This window comes from Heptranchias perlo, chromosome 6 (assembly GCF_035084215.1).
Source record: "Heptranchias perlo isolate sHepPer1 chromosome 6, sHepPer1.hap1, whole genome shotgun sequence".
NCBI lineage: Eukaryota > Metazoa > Chordata > Chondrichthyes > Hexanchiformes > Hexanchidae > Heptranchias > Heptranchias perlo.
In genome coordinates, this window is record NC_090330.1 from 3,126,723 (window position 1) to 3,144,464 (window position 17,742).

The 17,742-nt window shown below is 48.2% G+C and overlaps 1 protein-coding gene across 2 annotated transcripts in view; it reads left to right on the forward strand.

The window, feature by feature from the left end:
• LOC137322682 (cGMP-dependent 3',5'-cyclic phosphodiesterase) overlaps nucleotides 1-17,742 on the forward strand; it is a 275,396-nt gene that overhangs the window by 85,003 nt on the left and 172,651 nt on the right. For both annotated transcript variants that reach the window (XM_067985615.1, XM_067985616.1), the window contains exons 2-3: nucleotides 12,710-12,799; nucleotides 17,426-17,517. In XM_067985615.1, coding sequence (XP_067841716.1) covers nucleotides 12,710-12,799; nucleotides 17,426-17,517 — 182 coding nt within the window. The remainder of the gene's footprint in view (nucleotides 1-12,709; nucleotides 12,800-17,425; nucleotides 17,518-17,742) is intronic.

Below are 17,742 nucleotides of genomic sequence, written 5' to 3' on the forward strand. Positions count from 1 at the left end.
CAGTGCTGTTTGGTAGGGAGTTTCAGGATTTTGACCCAGCGACGAAGAAGGAACGGCGATATATTTCGAAGTTGGGATGGTGTGTGACTTGGAGGGGAACGTGCAGGTGGTGTTGTTCCCATGTGCCTGCTGCCCTTGTCCTCCTAGGTGGTAGAGTTCGCGGGTTTGGGAGGTGCTGTCGAAGAAGCCTTGGCGAGCCTTCTTCGAAATAGTGGCCGTGGGATCTTTTACGGCCACCCTGAGAGGGCAGACGGGGCCTCGGTTTTAACGTCTCACCCGAAAGAAATCTACCCAACTTCCCAACTTGCGGTGGCAGAAGCCACTTTGCCTGCGACACCTTTCTGAAAGGAGCCTGTTTGTTGAGCTAGTGTAAGGGGACGACCTCTAAACTGTGGACAAAAATACTCCAATTGTGTCTCCATTTGGTATATTGTGGGCAAATTTTAATGTTAGTCCCTCTTAGAACCTCCCAGAGTTGACAACTCTATCACATGACCTCTCACCTCCAACAGCCCCGCCCTCCCGCTCCCGCCATTGGTCCATCCTCACGGCCAATTGGAAAGCGAACCGACTCTTCATTATTCGATTGGACGATCCTTGATTGTCAGTCAAACAGCCTCTTTTTCCTCTGTCTCCAGTAATGTTCAAACTCAACGGGAAATAAACATGCAATATTTTTAACGCCCCGATGATTTTTCTCCCCGGTTGCTCGCGGCAAGTGTCCGGGTGATTAATTCATGGAGACTCCAGGACAGTATTGGCACTGTTATTCCCTCTATGTCAACATCCATGAGCTGCTAGCAACGTCTTTCCAGTCTAAAAAACATTCTTGCTCTCCGCTTTTAATGCTTCATCTGTCCCTCTATCCCCTTTAATCCCCATGGGCTTTAATCTTTCGTGGCATTTTATCAAATGCTTTCCTTTCCCTTATTAACAACAACTACTTGCATTTTTATAGTGCCTTTAACATAGTAAAACATCCCAAGGCGCTTCACAGGAGCAATTATCAAACAAAATTTGACACCGAGCCACATAAGGGATATTAGGACAGGTGACCAAAAGCTTGGCCAAAGAGGTAGGTTTTAAGGAGCCTCTTAAAGGAGGAGAGAGAGGCGGAGAGGTTTAGGGAGGGAATTCCAGAGCTTAGGGTCGAGGCAGCTGAAGGCACGGCCGCCAATGGTGGAGTGATGGAAATCGGGGATGCGCAAGAGGCCAGAATTGGAGGAGCGCAGAGATCTCGGAGGGTTGTAGGGCTGGAGGAGGTTACAGAGATCGGGAGGGAGGTGAGGCCATGGAGGGATTTGAACACGAGGATGAGAATTTTAAATCTGAGGGGTTGCCGGACCGGGAGCCAATGTAGGTCAGCGAGCGCAGGGGGTGATGGGTGAACGGGACTTGGTGCGAGTTAGGATACGGGCAGCAGAGTTTTGGATGAGCTGGAATTTAAGGAGGGTGGACGGTGGGAGGCCGGCCAGGAGAGCACTGGAATAGTCGAGTCTGGAGGTAACAAAGACATGAATGAGGGTTTCAGCTGCAGATGGGCTGAGGCAGGGGAGGAGACGGGCGATGTTACGGAGGTGGAAGTAGGTGGTCTTGAGAGATTGATGGAACAAGTCTGTTGCGACTGCAGTATCTTTCTGTCCTTGGTGCTCTGGCTGAAGCAGCTGTAGTGCCATTGTGAAATCACCTCCTCTGAATACTGATTAACCTTTGCCAGTTTAAAAGATCCCTGTGGTGCCCTGAATACAGTAAACTAGAAAATCCAATCAGGCAAAACAGGCTCTCTGTAATTGCCTTGGACCCTTGCTCATCTCACAATGGGTTCTTATCCTTCTCATCAGGGTTCAGAAAAAGGTCAGTGTATCAGGACGGAGTTGGATTTGGTGACATGGAAATGTCAGGATGGAAATTTGGCCCAACGTGTTTGTGGTTATCCTCCACACTTTTATTACACGAGGGGAAGTAGGAGTCTGGGACCTGCTCCCCCAAAAGGCTGGGGGGCGAGTTGAAATTTTTAAATGTGAGATTGCTAGACTTTTGTTGGGTCAGGGTATCAAGTGATATGGTGCAAAGGCAGATAAATGGAGTTGAGGTACAGGTCGGCCATGATCTAATTGAATGACAGAACAGGCGCGAGGGGCTGAATGGCCTCCTCCTGTTTCTATATTCCTACGAGCAGTATCCCAATCCCATGTGCTCGCCCTGTCCCCAGATCCCTTTATCCCTCTTTCCTTGAACAATCTATCTGACCTTTTCTTAAATGCTGACATGGTCTCTGCTTCAATCACTAACTCTGGCAGTGCATTCCACAACCTCTGTGTAAAAAAAAAGTTTCTCCTGTTCTCTGTCCTAAATCTCTTATATTTAATCTTATATCTATGTCCCCTCCTTCTAGGCTCCTCAACAACAGGAAACAATCTGTTTCTAGATACTCTATCCTATCTCTTCATAATTTTAAACACCTGTTTCAAATCACCCCTTAATCTCCTCCATTCCAACAAAAACAGAGCCAATTTTTCAAATCGTTTTTCATATTTGTATTTCCTCACAAGAAAGAAAAGAAAGAAAGACTTGTATTTATGTAGCACCTTTAACGTAGTAAAACGTCCCAATGTGCTTGGCAGGAGCAATTATCAAACAGAATTTGACATATAAGGAGGTATGAGGACAGGTGACTGAAAGCTTGGTCAAAGAGGTAGGTTTTAAGGAGCGTCTTAAAGGAGGGAAGAAAGTTAGAGAGGCGGAGAGGTTTAGGGAGGGAATTCCAGAGCTTAACACTAGGCAGCAGAAGGCACGGCCGCCAATGGTGGAGCGATGAAAATCGGGGACGCGCAAGAGGCCAGAATTGGAGGAGCGCAGAGATCTCGGAGGGTTGTAGGGTTGATTGCAGAGATGGGAGGGGAGGGCTGCGAGGCCATGGAGGGATTTGAAAACAAGGATGAGTATCTTGGATCTCAGGACATCCCAAAGCGCTTTACAGCCAATGAAGTACTTTTGAAGTGCTTGTCACTATTGTAGTTTGGGCATACCGGGCACCATCCAGTGAATCTGTGCTGTATCCTCTCCTGCCTCAGTAGCCTTGCTATAGTGTGGAGCCCAAAGCTGCACACAGTGCACCAACTGTGATCTTACTAAGGTGTTATATAGATTCACCGTTGCATCTCGACTTTGCCGTAAAGCCCAGAATTCCATTTTTTTTTAAATGTCCACAAATGAAGGGGGACCGTGACAACTCAATGGGTGACTGGCGCTGCCCAGTGTGGTACCAAGCCAAACAGAGCAGGACGTTCCCAGGTTTAGTCTGCGTTGCGTTGGCTGATCTCACCCATGGCAGCAGGTGGGTCTCTACCGTTCGTAGTGGTGACCCTGGGCTGCCAAGGCAAATAATCAGTTAGGTTTCCCATTATTGATCACCATCCTGTGACATTTGCTGGAAGGCATCGCGGGGATGCCTGGAGAGTGTTCCACCCCTACCATAGTAATGAAACAACCCTTATCAAAGTCACTAATGACATCCTGTGTGACTGTGACCATGGTAAACTCTCCCTCCTCATCCTTCTCCACCTGTCCGCAGCCTTTGACATGGTTGACCACACCATCCTCCTCCATCACCTCTCCTCCGTGGTCCAGCTGTGTGGGACTGCGCTCACCTGGTTCCATTCTTATCTCTCCAGTCGTAGCCAGAGAATCACCTGCAATTGCTTCTCTTCCCGCTCCTGCACCGTCACCTCTGGAGTTCCCCAAGGATCTATCCTCGGCCCCCTCCTATTTCTCATCTACATGCTGCCCCTCGGCGACATCATCCGAAAACACAATGTCAGATTCCGCATGTACGCTGACGACACCCAGCTCTTCCTCACCACCACCTCCCTCGACCCCTCCACTGTCTCTGGTTTGTCACACTGCTTGTCCGACATCCAGTACTGGATGAGCAAAAATTTCCACCAACTAAATGTTGGGAAGTCCGAAGCTGTTGTCTTCGGCCCCCGCCACAAATTCCATTCCAGACCGTTCGTAACCTTGGCGTCCTATTTGACCCTGAGATGAGCTTCCGACCCCATGTCCGCTCCATCACCAAGACCGCCTACTTCCACCTCCGTAACATCGCCCGTCTCCGCCCCTGCCTCAGCTCATCTGCTGCTGAAACCCTCATCCGTGCCTTTGTCACCTCCAGACTGGACTATTCCAATGCTCTCCTGGCCGGCCTCCCATCTTCCACCCTCCATAAACTTGAACTCATCCAAAACTCTGCTGCCCGTATCCTAACTCGCACCAAGTCCCGTTCACCCATCACCCCCTGTCCTCATTGACCTACATTGGCTCCCAGTTCGGGAACGCTTTGATTTTAAAATTCTCATCCGTGTTTTCAAATCCCTCCATGACCTCGCCCCCTCCCTATCTCTGTAATCTCCTCCAGCCCTACAACCCTCCGAGATCTCTGCGCTCCTCCAATTCTTGCCTCTTGCGCATCCCTGATTTTAATCGCTCCACCATTGGCGGCCGTGCCTTCAGCTGCCTCGGCCCTAAGCTCTGGAATTCCCTCCCTAAACCTCTCCGCCTCTCTCTTCTCCTTTAAGACGCTCCTTAAAACCTACCTCTTTGACCAAGCTTTTGGTCACCTGTCCTAATATCTTCTTATGTGGCTCGATAACAAATTTTGTTTGATAATCGCTCCTGTGAAGCACCTTGGGACATTTTACTATGTTAAAAGCGCTATATAAATGCAAAGTTGTTGTTGTTGTTGAGAGGATGGTATCAGGTTTAGCTGTGATGTTCACCATCTGGTCCCTTCATCATTAAAAGGGGTCCCTGATGGTGAGACTCTTTTTAAAAGGGGTCCTGATGGTGAGACTCCCTCTTTAAAAGGGGTCCCTGATGGTGAGACTCCCTCTTTAAAAGAAATCCCTAATGATGAGACTCCCTCTTTAAAAAGGGTCCTGATGGTGAGACTCTCTTTAAAAGGGGTCCCTGATGGTGAGACTCTCTTTAAAAGGGGTCCATGATGGTGAGACTCCCTCTTTAAAAAGGGTCCTGATGGTGAGACTCCCTCTTTAAAAGGGGTCCCTGATGGTGAGACTCCCTCTTTAAAAGGGGTCCTGATGGTGAGACTCCCTCTTTAAAAGGGGTCCTGATGGTGAGACTCCCTCTTTAAAAGGGGTCCCTGATGGTGAGACTCCCTCTTTAAAAGGGGTCCTGATGGTGAGACTCCCTCTTTAAAAGGGGTCCAGATGGTGAGACTCCCTCTTTAAAAGGGGTCCCTGATGGTGAGACTCCCTCTTTAAAAGGGGTCCTGATGGTGAGACTCCCTCTTTAAAAGGGGTCCAGATGGTGAGACTCTCTTTAAAAGGGGTCCCTGATGATTAGACTCCCTCTTTAAAAGGGGTCCCTGATGGTGAGACTCTCTTTAAAAGGGGTCTTGATGGTGAGACTCTCTTTAAAAGGGGACCCTGTTGGTGAAACTCCCTCTTTAAAAGGGGTCCCTGATGATTAGACTCCTTCTTTAAAAGGGGTCCTGATGGTGAGACTCCCTCTTTAAAAGGGGTCCCTGATGGTGAGACTCCCTCTTTAAAAGGGGTCCTTGATGGTGAGACTCCCTCTTTAAAAGGGGTCCCTGATGGTGAGGCTTCCTCTTTAAAAGGGGTCCCTGATGGTGAAACTCCCTCTTTAAAAGGGGTCCCTGATGATTAGACTCCTTCTTTAAAAGGGGTCCTGATGGTGAGACCTTTAAAAAGGGGTCCTGATGGTGAGACTCCCTCTTTAAAAGGGGTCCCTGATGGTGAGGCTCTCTTTAAAAGGGGTCCCTGATGGTGAGACTCTCTTTAAAAGGGGTCCTGATGGTGAGACTTTTAAAAAGGGGTCCCTGATGGTGAGACTCTCTTTAAAAGGGGTCCTGATGGTGAAACTCCCTCTTTAAAAGGGGTCCTGATGGTGAAACTCCCTCTTTAAAAGGGGTCCCTGGTGTTTTAACTCCCCCTTTAAAAGGGGTCTCTGATGGTGAGACTCTCTTCGAAACCCATTCAGCGATGATAAACCGAGCCTGCAATATTTTTTCCCCTATGCTGAAGCTCTCCTGAGAATTGCCCTTGTCATCTTCACTCCTGCTCTGACATCTCGGTAATTTAGTTCCTGAAGTGTAATTAGTTTTGTTGACTGCTGTGACTGGTCTCTCTGGCGGAAGCTTGTGTTGGCGATGGGATGTGACAGCGCAGGTGCAGTCTGCACAGATCGACATTTCAGGGAAAATAACATTGGAATCAATCAAAGGAAAGGTTAAGAAAGGTCGCAGATCAGTGTATGGAGGAAATGTTCCTCGATTGAACATTTACACCGTGGCAGAATGCCTCTCCGTTATTCCTGCTCTCACAGCAAGACAACAACGATGAGCGTTTATATAACCCCGTTAACGTAGGATAACATCCCGAGGGGCTTCACAGGAGCGATTATCAAACAGAAATTGACACCGAGCCACGTAAAGAGGTATTAGGACAGGTGACCAAAAGCTTGGTCAAAGAGGTAGGTTTTAAGGAGCACCTTAAAGGAGGAGAGAGAGGCGGAGAGGTTTAGGGAGGGAATTCCAGAACTTAGGGCCGAGGCAGCTGAAGGCACGGCCGCCAATGGTGGAGTGATTAAAATCGAGGATGCGCAAGAGGCCAGAATTGGAGGAGCGCAGAGATCTCGGAGGTTTGTAGGGCTGGACTCCCTGATGGTGAGGCTCCCTCTTTAAAAGGGGTCCCTGATGGTGAGATTCCCTCTTTAAAAGGTTTCTGATGGTGAGACTCCCTCTTTAAAAGGGGTCCCTGATGGTGAGACTCCCTCTTCAAAAAGGTTTCTGATGGTGAGATTCCCTCTTTAAAAGGGGTCCCTGATGCTGAGAGATAGGGAGGAGCGAGGACATGGAGGGATTTGAACACGAGGATGGGAATTTTAAAATTGAGGCGTTGCCGGACCGGGAGCCAGTGTAGGTCAGCGAGCACAGGGGGTGATGGGTGAACGGGACTTGGTGCGAGTTAGGATATGGTCAGCAGAGCTCTGGATGAGCTCAAGTTTACGGAAGGTGCTAGGTGAATTGAGTTGCTGCCCTCAATCAGTCAAGTGTCTCAGGGTTCATATTATACTGAAGGAAGACCATCTGTAGCACGGCCCTCAGCCACCTCACCTTTGAACTCTTGACCCCTCTACCTTGCTAAACCATCCAAAGCCCCCTCAATAATGACCACTTTACTGCGCTGTCAACCGTGGCTCAGTGGGTTGCACTCTTGCTTTAGATGTTAGAAGGTTGTGGGTTCACATCCCACTCTATGAGACTTGAGTACAAAATCTCAGCTAGTCCTAGTGCAACACTGAGGGAATGCTGCACTGTTGGAGGTGGTGTCTTTTTGGATGAGATATTAATGTGAGGCCCTATCTGCCCTCTCTGGTGGATGTAAAAGATCCCACAGCTGCTATTTCAAACATGAGTAGGGAAGTTTTCCCTGGTGTCCTGGCCAATGTTTATCCCTATACTGTAAAAATAGATTATCTGGTTGTTATCACATTGAAGTTTGTGGGATCTTGCTGTGTGCAATTTGGCTGCTAAGTCTCCGACATTACAACAGTGACTGCACTTCAAAAGTACCTAAAGTGCTTTGGGATGTTGTGAAAGGTGCTATATAAATCTTTCTTTAGCTATTGGTGGTGAATTTCCCGGGAACTCAGGAGAGAAGTTAGGAAACACTTCAACACTTCTTCACGCAAAGGGAGGTAGAAGTGTGGAACTAACTCTCTTCCACAAAAAGCAGTAGATGCTCAATTAATCATTCTAAATCTGCGAAGGAACATGGAGCCAAGGCGGGTAAATGGAATTAGAATACTGATCAACCATGATCTTATTGAATGGTGGAACAGGCTCGAGGGGCTGAATGGCCTCCTCCTGTTCCTATATTGCTATCTTCTTATGTAAGGGGAGCTTTACTCTGCATCTAACCCGTGCTGTACCTGCCCCGGGAGTGTTTGATGGGACGGTGTAGAGGGAGCTTTACTCTGTATCTAACCCGTGCTGTACCTGCCCTGGGAGTGTTTGATGGGACAGTGTAGAGGGAGCTTTACTCTGTATCTAACCCGTGCTGTACCTGCCCTGGGAGTGTTTGATGGGACAGTGTAGAGGGAGCTTTACTCTGTATCTAACCCGTGCTGTACCTGCCCTGGGAGTGTTTGATGGGACAGTGTAGAGGGAGCTTTACTCTGTATTTAACCCATGCTGTACCTGCCCTGGGAGTGTTTGATGGGACAGTGTAGAGAGAGCTTTACTCTGTATCTAACCCGTGCTGTACCTGCCCCGGGAGTGTTTGATGGGACAGTGTAGAGGGAGCTTTACTCTGTATCTAACCCTGTACCTGCCCTGGGAGTGTTTGATGGGACAGTGTAGAGGGAGCTTTACTCTGTATCTAACCCGTGCTGTACCTGCCCTGGGAGTGTTTGATGGGACAGTGTAGAGGGAGCTTTACTCTGTATCTAACCCTGTACCTGCCCTGGGAGTGTTTGATGGGACAGTGTAGAGGGAGCTTTACTCTGCATCTAACCCTGTACCTGCCCTGGGAGTGTTTGATGGGACAGTGTAGAGGGAGCTTTACTCTGTATTTAACCCATGCTGTACCTGCCCTGGGAGTGTTTGATGGGACAGTGTAGAGGGAGCTTTACTCTGCATCTAACCCGTGCTGTACCTGCCCCGGGAGTGTTTGATGGGACAGTGTAGAGGGAGCTTTACTCTGTATCTAACCCGTGCTGTACCTGCCCTGGGAGTGTTTGATGGGACAGTGTAGAGGGATCTTTACTCTGTATCTAACCCGTGATGTTCCTGCCCTGGGAGTGTTTGATGGGACAGTGTAGAGGGAGCTTTACTCTGTATCTAACCCGTGATGTTCGTGCCCTGGGAGTGTTTGATGGGACAGTGTAGAGGGAGATTTACTCTGTATCTAACCCGTGATGTTCCTGCCCTGGGAGAGTTTGATGGGACAGTGCAGAAGGAGTCTTACTCTGCATTGAAGCTACCACTGTGTGCCTGATATTAAAATGTTATTAAAGTTATGGACAAATTTGATCCAAGTACGATTTTCTGCCATGTCCAGAATTTAAACACAAGAGGCACAAATTAAGGACAAGAAAAGATATTATTAAAAGGAACGATCTTTTACTAAACGTGAGGTAATTGTGTGCAACAGATTATTGACATGGATGATTTTTTAAAAATTCGTTCATGGGATGGCGAGGCCAGCATTTATTGCCCATCCCTAATTGCCCTTGAGAAGGTGGTGGTGAGCCGCCTTCTTGAACCGCTGCAGTCCGTGTGGTGATGGTTCTCCCACAGTGCTGTTAGGAAGGGAGTTCCAGGATTTCGACCCAGCGACGATGAAGGAACGGCGATATATTTCCAAGTCGGGATGGTGTGTGACTTGGAGGGGAACGTGCAGGTGTTGTTGTTCCCATGTGCCTGCTGTCCTTGTCCTTCTAGGTGGTAGAGGTCACGGGTTTGGGAGGTGCTGTCGAAGAAGCCTTGGCGAGTTGCTGCAGTGCATCCTGTGGATGGTACACACTGCAGCCACTGTGCGCCGATGGTGGAGGGAGTTAATGTTTAGGGTGGTGGATGGGGTGCCAATCAAGCGGGCTGCTTTGTCCTGGATGGTGTCGAGCTTCTTGAGTGTTGTTGGAGCTGCACTCATCCAGGCAAGTGGAGAGTATTCCATCACCCTCCTGACTTGTGCCTTGTAGATGGTGGAAAGGCTTTGGGGAGTCAGGAGGTGATTCAGTCACCGCAGAATACCCAGCCTCTGGTCTGCTCTTGTGGCCACAGTATTTATGTGGCTGGTCCAGTTAAGTTTCTGGTCAATGGTGACCCCCAGGATGTTGATGGTGGGGGATTCGGCAATGGTAATGCTGTTGAATGTCAAGGGGAGTTGGTTAGACTCTCTCTTGTTGGAGATGGTCATTGCCTGGCACTTGTCTGGCGCGAATGTTACTTGCCACTTATCAGCCCAAGCCTGGATGTTGTCCAGGTCTTGATGGAACAAGAAACTTGATGGAACAAGAAACTTTAACTTCAAGAAGGAGGTAGACAGCTTCTTGTCAACAAATGGGATTCAGGGTGATGAGAAATGCAGTAAGGGAATACTGGGGATAGGTGGACTAGATGGGCTGAAGGTCTTTTGCTTGAAAGTGTTGCTGTGTTACTAAGGTGTTCCATTCTCCAGTTTCCAAGCACTAACATCATTTATAAAATGGAATCATAGAATCTTACATCAGTGAAGGAGGCCATTTGGCCCATTGTGCCTGTGCTGGCTCTTTGAAAGCTGTCCAATTAGTCCCACTCCCCCTGCTCTTTCCCCATAGCCCTGTAATTATTTTCTTCTCAAGTATTTATCCAATTCCCTTTTGAAAGTTATTATTGAATCTGCTTCCACCGCCCTTTCAGGCAGCGCATTCCAGATCAGAACAACTCGCTGCGTTAAAAAAAATTCTCCTCATCTCCCCCTCTGGTCCTTTTGTCAATGATCGAAATCTTGTGTCTTCTGGTTACCGACCCTCCTGCCGTTTATATTGATAAGCGCAGCAAGAAAGTTTAAAAAAATAATTGTTAGTGCCTCATGAAATTAAATTTCAAATGATAAGTCTTCACATTTGCAAGAATGTACTATCAGGTTCAATTATGCGTATCGACACAAACAGCAACTCAACCTGTCCTCTGCTGGTTATATTCCATCCTGCGCTAAGTCGCACTCACCTATCGCCCCTGTTGTTCCCAACCTCTAATTTCTCCTTTGTTCTCACAGTCTAAATGCATCACAATTTACACCATCTCATCTTCACTTTGTATCCCCCACTCCACTGCCTCCACAACCTTCATCAGTCCACAATGATCAAACTCCCTTCCCAAACCCGTCTGTCCCACTATCTCAGTACCCCCCCCACCCCGCCTCATGAAATACCTACCTCTTCGACCTTGCCCTGGGCCACCCCCCTGAACCCCCCCCTTGCTCAGTGTTCGACCCCTGACTGTGAAACCCGAGGACCCTTCCACTATCTTCAGTGCGCACTTCATTTTTTGTAACTCGTTCGATTTCCTTCTGTGCGTGTGTGTGTTTTAAAAAAAAGTAATCTCCTCCTCCCCTTCAAATCTGCCGTCATCGCCCCCCCTCCTCAAAAAACCCACCCTTGCCCCCTCTGTCCTTGCAAACTATCGCCCCATTGCCAACCTCCCTTTCCTCTCCAAAGTCCTTGAGCGCGGTGTCACCTCCCAAAGCCGTGCCCATCGTTTCCGCAACTCCAGGTTTGAATCTCTCCAATCAGGTTCCCGCCCCTGCCACACTACTGAAACGGCCCTTATCAAAGTCACTAATGACATCCTATGTGACTGTGACCGTGGTAAACTCTCCCTCCTCATCCTTCTCGACCTGTCTGCAGCCTATGACGCGGTTGACCACACCATCCTCCTCCAACTCCTCTCCTCCGTAGTCCAGCTGGGTGGGACTGCTCTCGCCTGGTACCATTCCTATCTATCCAGTCGTAGCCAGAGAATCTCCTGCAATGGCTTCTCTTCCCGCTCCTGCACCGTCACCTCTGGAGTCCCCCAAGGATCTATCCTCGTCCCCCTCCTATTTCTCATCTACTCGCAGCGCCTCGGTGACATCATCCGAAAACATGTCGTCCACGTGTACGCTGAGGACAGCCAGCTCTACCTCACCACCACCTCTCTCAACCCCTCCACTGTCTCTGATTTGCCCAGGGGGCATAACCTTAAAATTAGAGCTAGGCCGTTCAGGGGTGATGTCAGGAAGCACTTCTTCACACAAAGGGTGGTGGAAATCTGGAACCAACTCCCCCAAAATGCTGTTGAGGCTGGGGGTCAATTGAAAATTTCAAATCTGAGATAGATTTTTGTTAGGCATGGGTATTAAGGATTACAGTAGGTAGACGAAGTTCAGATACAGATCAGCCATGATCTAATTGAATGGCGGAACAGGCTCGAGGGGCTATGTTCCTAACCCTTCGAGATCTCTGCACTCCTCCAATTCTGGCCTCTGGCGCATCCTCAATTTTCATCGCTCCACCATTGGCGGCCGTGCCTTCAGCTGCCTCGGCCCTAAGCTCTGGAATTCCCTCCCTAAACCTCTCCACCTCTCTACCTCTCTCTCCTCCTTTAAGATGCTCCTTAAAACCTGCTGCTTTGACCAAGCTTTTGGTCACCTGTCCTAATATCTCCTTATGTGGCTCGGTGTCAAATTTTGTTTGGTAATCGCTCCTGTGAAGCGCTTTGGAACGATTTAATGGTGCTGTATAAATGCAAGTTGTTGTTGTTTTTAACTTGTTCAATTTCCTTGTGTGTGTGTGTGTGTGTTTGTAAAAATAATCTCCTAAATGTAAGATAGCCTCTAATAAATCCAATAGGGAATTCAGGAGAAACTTCTTTACCCAGAGAGTGGTGAGAATGTGGAACTCGCTCCCACAAGGAGTAGTTGAGGTGAATAGTGTAGATACATTTAAGGGGAAGCTAAATAAACACATGAGGGAGAAAGGAATAGAAGGATATGCTAATAGGATGAGATGAAGTAGAGAGGGAGGAGGCTCGTGTGGAGCATAAACACCGGCATGGACTAGTTGGGCCGAATGGCCTGTTTCTGTGACTACATTCTATCCAATCCTATGTAAAATTGTTGATTTACTTCTTTTTCCTTTGCAGAACTCCCTTCTGAATCTCGCCTCAGTTATTGATACGCTCTCCTTACGAGCTGTCATCAGAGATGTCTTATCTACAGTCATTCCAAAAATGGTAGGTCACCGATGACCGGGGACTTTGCTTGCTATTTTCCTCTTTGTTATTCCAATTGTTTTACTAGCCCCAGCCTGTATATCAGTTTCTATATCATAAGAACATAAGAAATAGGAGCAGGAGTAGGCCATTCGGCCCCTCGAGCCTGCTCCACCATTCAATCAGATCATGGCTGATCTTCGACCTCAACTCCACTTTCCCGTCCTATCCCCATATTCTTTGATTCCCCTCGAGTCCAAAGATCTATCCATCTCAGCCTTAAATATATTCAATAACTCAGCATCCACAGCCCTCAGGGGTAGAGCATTCCAAAGATTCAGCTTCCAGGGCAAAAGGTGGTAGGGGGAGGGGCGGGGGGCTACAGTTGGACTCAGTGCCCTTCTGTGAGGGAAAGAATAAAAGAATCAGGCAGTGTTCCTGCATCTGTTGTTGATCCAATGACCTTGTGCATAGAATTACATTGAATGCACAGCACAGTTGCAGGCCATTCGGCCCAACAGGTCCATGCGGCGGTGTTTATGCTCCACACGAGCCTCCTCCCTCCCTACTCCATCTCACGCTATCAGCATATCCTTCTATTCCTTTCTCCCTCATGTGTTTATCCGGCTTCCCCTTAAATGTATCTACACTATTCACCTCAGCTACTCCTTGTGGGAGCGAGTTCCACATTCTCACCACTCTCTGGGTAAAGAAGTTTCTCCTGAATTCCCGATTGGATTTATTAGCGACTATCTTATATTTATGGACCCAGTTCTGGTCTCCCCCACAAGTGGAAACATCTTCTCTACGTCTACCCTATCAAACCTCTTCATAATCTTAATGCCCTCTATCAGGTCACCCCTCAGCCTTCTCTTTAGAGAAAAGAGCCCCAGCCTGTTCAGCCTTTCCTGGTAGTTATAACCTCTCAGTTCTGGTATCATCCTCGTATGGATACTGTCCGATGCATTTCTTAACCAAGCTTTGAGCAATCCTCGGTTGTGATGCTCCCAACACTTGAATGTCTTGTCGTCACCCTCTATACAGACTTGCAGGGTAAAAGGCCAGTTGGATGAGGTGAAGGGAGGGAATTTCACTCCAGGAAAAGTCGGTGCCTTCAGGAGGCGAAGGAGGAATTTAGGAAAGGGAATAACACAGACCCCAGAATGTTGCCGCCCTCCCCTCGAGGCAGCTCAGGATGACTGAAGGAACGTTAATGCACCACAGGCCTCGGTCGTAGCAAGCTCTCCTGGCCGGCCTCCCACCTCCCATAAATTCCAGCTCATCCAAAACTCTGCTGCCCCGTATCCTAACTCACTCCAAGTCCCGTTCACCCATCACCCCCTGTGCTCACCGACCTACATTGGCTCCAGGTCCGGCAACGCCTCGATTTAAAAATTCTCATCCTCGTGTTCAAATCCCTCCATGGCCTCGACTCCTCCCGATCCCTGTATTCTCCTCCAGCCCTACAACCCTCCGAGATCTCTGCCCTCCTCCAATTCTGGCCTCTTGCTCATCCCCGATTTTAATCGCTCCACCATTGGAGGCCGTGCCTTCAGCTGCCCGGGCCCTAAGCTCTGGAATTCCCTCCCTAAACCTCTCCGCCTCTCTCTCCTCCTTTAAGACACTCTTTAAAACCTACCTCTTTGACCAAGCTTTTGGTCACCTGTCCTAATATCTCCCTATGTGGCTCGGTGTTAAATTTTGTTTGATAATCGCTCCTGTGAAGCGCCTTGGGACGATTTACTGCGTTAAAGGCGCTATATAAATGCAAGTTGTTGTTGTTGAGTGCAACATTGGACCTAGCGGATTGAACAGCCCTGAAGTAAATTTTCCACCTGAGCCAGCTCCTTCCACAGTATCTGAGATACTACGCAGACCCTTTCACCTGCTGAATGACCATGTAGAATCCCTCCCTTTGCCCTGGCTTAATAAGGTTGTAGCTCTGTCACGAGAACTTAATCAGCCACCTCCTTAGCGTGGGAGCACGACTCACAAGTGATCGACTAGACCCGTGAGAGTAAATGCCGTCCCCCTGCATTCCCAGCGAGGGGAGGCACCGGGATCGCAGGGAGTGAGGGCCGGACAACCAAAACCCTATTTCCGACTAGGGGTTGCCAACTCTGTTTGGGCGTATTCCTGGAGGTTTCATCACATGACCCTCCCGCCTCGAACCATCCCGCCATTGGTCCATCCTCTGGGCGCACTGCCTTCCCACGGCCAATTGGAAAGCAGAATAGACTCTTTGCTACCCGATTGGTTTAATCTTGACTTGTTAGTCAAAGAGCCTATTTTCGCCCCCAACATCTCCAATATTTTTATAACTAATAAATTAAAATGTTCAAAGAAAATGAAAGGAAAACACAATTTTTTTTTAATGCCCCTATGATTTTTTCTCCCCGGGTGTTTTGCTCGTAGCAAGTGTCCTGGAGATTAATCTTCAATTCCCAGAGACTCCAGGACAATCCTGGAGAGTTGGCAACCCCCTTTTTCCACCCCTTACACCCTTCGAGCTTGGATCCCCTGTTGGGAAGCACAAGTTTGAGGGGGTGATCTGATCGAGGTTTCTAAAAATGATTAAGGGATTCGACAGGGTGGATAGAGACTATTTCCTCTGGTGGGGGGAGTCCAGAACAAGGGGGCATAACCTTAAAATTAGAGCCAGGCCGTTCAGGGGTGATGTCAGGAAGCACTTCTTCACACAAAGGGGAGTGGAAATCTGGAACTCTCTCCCCCCAAAAAGGCTGTGGATTCTGGGGGTCAGTTGGAGCTTTCAAGATTGAGATCGATAGATTTTTTTGTTGGGTAAGGTTGCCGTGGGATATGAAACCAAGGCGGGTAAATGGAGGTGAGGTGCAGATCAGCCATGATCTAATAGAATGGTGGAGTAGGCCCGAGGGGCAGAATGGCCGCCTCCAGCTCCTATGATTGTGGAACTTGCCCCGTTAATAAGAATTAATGGTAAGTTTTAGTGATGTATCAGACTGTGGTGCATGGATTTGGTCAATTGATATTTTCAGTACTCAGACCGATAGATTTTTGTTAGAACATAAGAACATAAGAAATAGGAGCAGGAGTAGGCCAATCGGCCCCTCGAGCCTGCTCCGCCATTCAATAAGATCATGGCTGATCTGATCCTAACCTCAAATCTAAAGAACACAAGAAGTAGGAGCAGGACCCGGCCACACAGCCCCTGGGCCCTCTCCGCCACCCACAGGGCCTTGACCGATCGGAACTCAGCTTCATGTCCAATTTCCTGCCCGCTCCCCGTAACCCCTAATTCCCTTTACTTCTAGGAAACTGTCTATTTCTGTTTTAAATTTATTCAATGATGTAGCTTCCACAGCTTCCTGGGGCAGCAAATTCCACAGACCTACTACCCTCTGAGTGAAGAAGTTTCTCCTCATCTCAGTTTTGAAAGAGCAGCCCCTTATTCTAAGATTATGCCCCCTAGTTCTAGTTTCACCCATCTTTGGGAACATCCTTACCGCATCCACCCGATCAAGCCCCTTCACAATCTTAAATGTTTCAATAAGACCGTTCTCTCCAATCATCCATTTGAGGATCTGAAGGTTTGACATGGCGATCTTCACTGATTGATTTGCTTGCATTAGAGTCACTAGAAAGTTCCGTCCCCCAATTTAATTGTCAGCACTTGCTCCGGTGATGGAGGGTCATGGAGACCCATTCAGACAGCTTCACTTGGGCGTTTCCTCTGTAAATATGTCAGAGGATGTGAAAGGATAAAAACCGAGAGGTTTTCTTGCCTGGTGAGTTTGCTGCAGTCATTAATCTCAGATCTTTATTCATTACTGCTCTGCATCAAAACACAGCCCACAGCCTGCGGTCCTCGATGGTCTTGCCTTGGACCTCCTGAGTTAATGCCTTTTATCGATTGATTTTCTTGAAATCACTGTTAATTAATTTTTTTTTTTCTGCCCTCCCGCCTCGATCTCCTCTCATTTCCTGAAGTCGCTGAGTGTTGCTGGGAAGTGACTGCTCACTCAGGTGACCGACTATTCATGTGAAGTCCGCACAGCGAGCTGGGATTACATCACATCGAATGTGCAGCGAAGAAACAGGCCATTCGGCCCAACAGGTCTATGCCGGTGTTTATGTTCCACACGGGCCTCCTCCCTCCCTACTTCATCTCACCCTATCAGCATAACCTTCTCCTTAGAGTAGGGAAGGTTAAGAGGAGATTTAATGGAGGTATTCAAAATTATCAGGGGTTTTGATAGAGTAAATAAGGAGAAACTGTTTCCAGTGGCAGGAGGGTCGGTAATCAGAGGACACAGATTTAATTTAATTGCCAAAAGAACCAGAGGGGAAATGAGGAGAAATATTTTTTACGCAGCGAGTTGTTCTGATCTGGAATGCGCTGCCTGAAAGGGCGGTGGAAGCAGATTCAATAATAACTTTCAAAAGGGAATTGGATAAATACTTGAAATGGAAAGTTTTACAGGGCTATGGGGAAAGAGCAGGGAGAGTGGGACTAATTGGATAGCTCCTTCAGAGAGCCGGCATAGGCATGATGGGCCGAATGGCCTCCTTCTGTGCTGCATCATTCTACAGTTCTATAAAAGATGAAAACCTGTCTTGATGTCGGTGTGAACTTGGGTGACCTCTTTCCTTCTGTCCCTCCTGCAGGAGAACATCTTCATCTACCTGCTGGACGTGAACTCGAACAAGATGATTTGTGACAACCCCCCGCATGAGATGTCTCGAGAGGGGAGGCTAAGGTACACGTAGAGCTCTGTTAGGTTAAGGAAGCGGTGGGGGCCACCTGAGAACTTTTGCGTTAGATGCTTTCTTTCGATCTTTGATGGGATTGATGCTGGTGTGAAGGTTTAGCAACCTCTCTGCCTCTGACTCTGGAGGGAAGGTTAAGGGGAGATTTAACGGAGGCATTTATAATCTTGACCTGTTTTGACAGAGTAAATAAGGAGAAACTGTTTCCAGTGGCA